Here is a 6249-nt window from a genome sequence, read left to right on the forward strand (position 1 = left end):
TGAATAGAAGTATTGGAGTGTTGTCCAGCGCTGTCAGATTGCTACACAGCACTTCAAACAAAAAGGATACAGAACTACTTCACTTTGGTTCTTTTGATGCTGCACTTATACACCAGTAAGATGCGTGTTTCTCGCTTGTAGATGCCAATAACAGTGTTATCCAAGATGGCAATGGAGAGAAGAAAGCAGAAAATTGTCAGTCAGCAGAGAAGCAAATTGATGGCTTACCTGTGCAAATGGCTCCTGTGGTTCCATCTGCTGTGGGAGAGGATGAGATGTTACCCAACGACTTAGACTCCTTACCTGTTGAATTCAATTGTTTAAGTGAAGATGGGTTGGATCATAAACCTGGTACCAACGCACTTGTTCGAGGGTCTCTGAATTACAGTGTGAGTGGAGATGACCAAAAGCGGGCCATGGAATCTACTTCTGAATCTGTGCCAAATTCCTTTAAAATAACACCTACCATGTTGGAGGGAAGCAATGCTGACATCAAAATTAAAGTGATGAAAGAGGTTCGCAAACCTGGAAGAAGTAAGTTATTTGGGTTTGTTTATTTCAGTAGTACATATTATATGTGGTGGGAGAGAGAAGACTTCTCCTGGAAGGAAGGAGCTATTTCCAATATACACACAACTTCAGATTTTGAATAATTTCTGGTTCATAAATGAGGGGGCAAAAAAAAGAGGAAATGCTGGGCAGGTGAGTTAAGTTTAGACTTGTGCTTGGGAGGTTGTGTGCCAAGTCAACCTGTTTGCCCTCCAAGACAGGTTAACTGGTGTAAGGTGCCCTGTGAAAGCAGCATCTTTTAGAGGTTTTGGTTGTGTTACCCGTGATCTAATGAGACTGAATACTCTGCCTTGGGCTGCACTGCTCCTGTGTACATAAAGTGTACTTGTTGTTCTGTGTCCATCAAAACTCCCTTTGCAGGGCAAAGGCACATTTCTGTAAGGGTGCATCTTGGAATATGCATGAAAGGGAATAGTAGCAGTTTCTAGCAGAGTGATTTTTTAAAAAAATTTCGTCAGACTAATCAGTGGTGAAACATTAAGAGTTGCAAACTCTTAAGAACTGAAGACTAAAAGTGACATTCTGCAAAGGGGGCTCATCCAATTTTATACCGAATTCATCACCTAGTAAATGGTGATGTACAGTAAAACAGTGTGTTCAGTGTGAGTCACCTGTTTTGCTGTAAAATTCAAGCAGAAAAAGAAAGTCATCAAAGAAAGAAGCTAAATTGTTATGACTTGAATATTTACATCTGTTCAGAGGTCTGACCATTTATGCTCCCTCTGCCTGCTGCATCACTCTGAGCTGACTCTTGGTCACAACACCATAAATGTATTCATTAAAATAGTGGTGGTTTAAAATTTTTTTCCAATTTACTATGTCCAGTTTATTCTTTGGCAGTGGACATATTTACCTTGTACCAGTTGGACAGTTGTGTTGTGCTCACACTAAGGGTTGATAATTTTTTATTCTTTCTAATAATAATAAATAAATAAATAATAATTTATTATTCTTTCTGGAGATCTAATGGCAAACCTCTGCGTTCAGAAATGATGGCTCCAGGCCAGATCAGGGTTTGGTGGCCCTGTGCATGTTAACTGTGATCATGGAAACAGGAGGCTTCTCTACCCAGCCAGGATTTTCTGAGAATAAATGTTCCTAGCTGCTGCTGTTTAAAGAGAACCTTAATCTTTGGTGCCATATTTGAATTCCCAGACCCTCAGTATTACTTGAAATTATTCTGTCACCTGTGTCCGGCTCTCAAAGCTAATGCAGGTGTTTTTCTTGCCTCATGTGTTTTATTATACAGAGATACATGAAACTGGGCTTTGTTTTTCCTTTTTGGCTCTTGAGCCAAAAGATTCCTGAAATTGCATCTGCAACATTCATTTTTAATACATGGTTGAATTTTTATCTCTTTTTTAGATTATGAAAAAATATTTTCTCTTCTTGAGGAGGTGCAAGGACCTATGGAAATTCAGAAGTATTTCATTGAATTTGCTATCAAGGAAGCAGCAAGGTTTGTATAGATAGAGATGGCTTGGAGTCATAAATTAAATATGAATTTAGATCATAGTAGTAAATTATAAACTTTATCAGTGCTAGTATTTTGATTTTCTGTTTTGACATATTTAAATTATAATTTAGTGGTCAAACTACTGTTACATTTTTATGTAGCAAATGGTCTTTACTTGAAGTTTAATTATGAATTTGATAACGGGTTGCTATTGAAAACCAACTCAAAATATGAGTGGGCTGGGGAGGGACAGATGTATTAAGTTAAATTTTCTAGCCATTCTAATGCTAGAAATAAGCTCTTCCCTACTGGAAACAGAGAGCCTCTGGTAATACAATTTGTCATGGCTGAATATTCTTGAGTTGTTTAACTGTATCTCTGGAAGAAGAAATTTATATTGCTCTCCCTCTCTTCTGTAGGTTTAAAAAACGGGTCTTAATACAACACTTAGAGAGAATACTAGAAGAACTAGATTTCACCAGCCCACCCAACAGAGTTAATCATGTCAACAGTAGATAATAATGTACCAGCCAGACGAATGCGGACCAGGAATGAGTTTGCTGTGCCACAGAAGAGTGGAAGAGGATGTAGCTGCTGCCCTCACCATCTCAGCAGTCAAGTGATTTTACTGTCACAGTCTGAGAAGAAGCAGTGGAGCTTTAACTTTAAGAGCCTGATTCGGCAGAAGCTGGGCTATAACCTTAAGGATTTGCTATGAAAGGTGTGGCTTTTTCCTGTGGAGGGTGCTCTTTGCTCAACAGGCGGAAGAAAATTGCTGCCCCTCCTGCAGGTGATGAGAATTTACTCATTTGAACGCTGTCATTAGACATTTACGTGCTATAGGCAGCAGGTTGCACTAAAATGGGGCACTGTCAAATGCACACACTGTCTGCATCGTGGAGAGAGCCCGTGTGTTCCCAAAAAAACCCTCCCAGAAACACCTGCACTGGTAAAATTGCATGTTACCACCACAGAGACAAGGGTCTTGTTCCCAAGAACTGCTAGCCATGCCTTTAAACTTGAGATTCAGTGTAGATTGAGAGTAAAGAAACTGCTATTGTGTTAATGAAAGCTAAAGACAGCCCTGTGACTGTTACCACCTGATGGTCACTAAACAATCTACCTCAGACTCTCTTCTGTTTTGTCTGCAGACATTATGAAAGTGCACCTGAGGCTTCCCAGGTCCCCGACTTCAGTTCTCTTTCATCCTGTGAGGAGGACGGAGATTCTTCAGGTGGCCTTGGCACACGCTGTGCTTTGGAAGCACTAAAAGGAAACGCTTTTAAAAACGTGTATTTTAATGTTCATACAAAAGAGATTATTTTGAACAGTATTGTTACCAGATCACTAATTTGATATTTTAACTGTATAAATTTTTTGGAACATATGTATATATAAAATAAACCATTTTATTAATTTTTAAGAAGTGCTAATCTGAGGAGTCTGTAGCGGGCAGCACTGAGTTCCTCCAGTTGTCTGTTACCAGCAGACTGATATTTTTGTAAAACCAGCTGAACCTGGTCTTTCACATCCTCAAACACAGCTTGTGGTGTTAGCTGCAGAATGTGTTTGTACCCTGGAGCACCTGCCCAGGTGTCACTCAGCTTGGCCTCCGGGGTGCACATTTTTACTCAGTTCAGGGCCATAAGTTCCAGTTTAGCAAACCCTTGGTTACCTGAGCTGGTATCCTCTCTGTTCCTCTTAACCATTTTATCCAAAGGCAATTCCATATATGACAGAACATACAAAGAAGACTGAAGCCATCTGCATGTAATTATTTTTTTCTCTCTAAAGCAGTACCAATAGTGTGCCAGTATTAAGTGGCTCTTGGGATGAGTGTGTATTTTCAGTTGTTCGCTCGTAACGTCCTCTGATCCTCTAACAGGTTTCTTTATAAGACAGGTTGAAGTTGTGCTCATGCTGATTTGTGCTCTTGGCCTCGTATGGGAAATATCCCAGGGATTCCAGTGGAATGGCCAGGCAGGGAAACAGATTCTCATGGGGAGCCTGTACTTCTCTGTTCCTGCTGGTATTTTTAGTACAAACCAGCCTGTGAGACATCTTTTCCATCCGCTCCAAAGCAGTGGTCTTGGTTTCCTTGGAAGATGCAGTTTGACCATTGGAATGACACCAGTGAAATCCAAGAAGGAAATTAAATTCAAGAAGGAAATGAAATACAGCAACAGCAAATCTCTGTCATGGTGTATATGAATGAAGTGACATAGGGGAAGGCATTATTATAAAAGTGCCCTGATTCTTAGAAGAAACTTTTATTCATCTGTGCAGATGAATAAAATTGAATTTATTTTTTTTTTAACCCCACAAATACATTGAAATGATACTAAGGGGGATTTACTCCATCAAATTTCACGTGGCAGCTGTTTGTCACTGTGATGGACCTCCCATGCCAAATGTTGGACTCTCATAAGGGATTTTATTTACAGAGGGTCAGATATACTGTGCATACCTCCTTGTAAAATGGCCTGGTTAAATGCATCAAGTTGCATGTAATGTGCTATTCTTGAAATGGTAGGTGATAAGAGGAGGCAGCTTTCTTCCATATAGTTAATGGCCATTTAATTTTCATCACTGATTCCAGACACACTCGCTTGATCATTGTGTGTCTGAGAAGGGGCCATATTTTTAACTAGTGACCTTATTAGTGTGTAAATCTGCTCTTTTGGTGGGATGCAGTTGGCTGCCAAATCAGCTGCAGGGAGCTGGTAACTTCCATTCACCCATTTGGAATCTTGCACCTCAGAAGCTACAAAATATTCAAGTGCAAACAATGAGAATTTTCCCTTACCTCACCATTATTTTATCTGAATAGATTGAATTTGGTTAGAATATTAGAGCAGCAGAAACCATATAGTGAACTGGACATGAGTCTTCATAAGAAGAAAGGAAGGAAGATTTCCTCAGGGGTTGTGGCAGTGCAGAGATGGAAAAAAAGGAGCAACACCAGTTGAAGTGCACACACAGCCCTGAATTCCACGTGGAAATGGCTTGTTTAGGAAGCAGAAAATTCTCCACAGCCGATTTAAGAAGATTCTTATAATGGAGAGAATTCCTTGTGAGCCAGACCCCAGTGCTGAACAAACACAGACCCAGGCTGTGCTGGCACTTCAGGGACAGCCAGGAGGGCCACGTTGGTGTCAGGCCTTGCCTTTCCTGGTACTGATCACGGCCCAGCAGCAAGAGCTGTGTCACCAGGGCTGTGACCTGTGTGACAGGTGAGCCTCTCACAGCAGGAGTGTCCTTCAGCAAGGGCTCAGAGGATGGGTCCACTGATGCATCCTGGAATTGGAAGGCATTTGTGCTTTGCTCAAGCTTATATATTTGAACCCTTGTTTATGTAATGTTGAAATAATGTGGCACAGTTGAATGTTGGGAAGTAGGGAAGAAATACAGATCTGTGTTTCCTGTAAGGAGCTGAATTGACAAATTTAGCACTTCCCTGCCTTAGGTGGAAGGGTTGTGAGGTGCTTTGGAGTCTGGATACCTATGTGAGTTCTGCTACATCCATTTTCTGACCCTCTCTTAACTAGGCCTCCTCAGTGTGTGTTCGTGTGTTCGTTTTGTTTTTTCCCTTGTAGACATCCAGGTATTTTCCTCCTAAACCATGCAGCTCCTAGGCTGGTCACTATGGCAGGTGTCTGGTTCCCGGTTTGGGGGCGCAGTGTGTTTATTGTGGGCACGTGTATTCTTGCCATGTTTAACCAGCATCAGAGAGTGATTTTTATCTTCCAAAATAGCACTTGAGGAGGCTGTTACTGTGCTGTGGTCAAGCAATTGTATGTCTCCCTTTGCAGGAGACTGTAAAAAAAAAACAAACCCAGACCTATTTTTTGGGGTTTTTTTCCAATCTGGTAATTTTCTCCTGGTTCTTCCTCTAAACTGCCTGTCTGAAATGGCAGCAGCGTAGGCTGTTGAGTTTGATTTCTTTTGGTCTGTTTTTTAGCATCTACTAAGAAACTTCTGATGGAAAAATACAAGAAATGCATTACACAACAGAAACAAACAGTTAAAAAAACCTATAAAGCTCAATTGCAGTGTTTCGTTCCAGCAACATGGCAACATCACACCTTTAGCAAATGGACTTGAGAGTGCTTGTCTTGAGAATGTGCAACCTAGTTAAGCAGAAAACAAGGCCAAAGTCACCTCAGATCTGGCAGACAGGAGGTTTGGCAGAGATCTGAAGGAAGGATGTTAGTCACTGGCAT

At 40.9% G+C, this 6249-nt stretch overlaps 1 protein-coding gene across 4 annotated transcripts in view; it reads left to right on the forward strand.

Moving 5' to 3' along the window:
• The window catches only part of LOC131583571 (integrator complex subunit 6-like), a 39971-nt gene extending 36519 nt beyond the window's left edge, over nt 1–3452 (forward strand). For 2 of the 4 annotated variants that reach the window (XM_058847838.1, XM_058847839.1), the window contains 3 exons: nt 142–534; nt 1936–2029; nt 2446–3452. In XM_058847838.1, coding sequence (XP_058703821.1) covers nt 142–534; nt 1936–2029; nt 2446–2545 — 587 coding nt within the window. In that variant the 3' untranslated portion in view covers nt 2546–3452. The remainder of the gene's footprint in view (nt 1–141; nt 535–1935; nt 2030–2445) is intronic. The other 2 variants (XR_009278536.1, XR_009278537.1) reach the window with 2 other exon arrangements.
• Nucleotides 3453–6249: the final 2797 nt, after the last annotated feature.

The sequence above is a fragment of the Poecile atricapillus genome, chromosome 12 (genome assembly GCF_030490865.1).
Source record: "Poecile atricapillus isolate bPoeAtr1 chromosome 12, bPoeAtr1.hap1, whole genome shotgun sequence".
NCBI classification, from domain to species: domain Eukaryota; kingdom Metazoa; phylum Chordata; class Aves; order Passeriformes; family Paridae; genus Poecile; species Poecile atricapillus.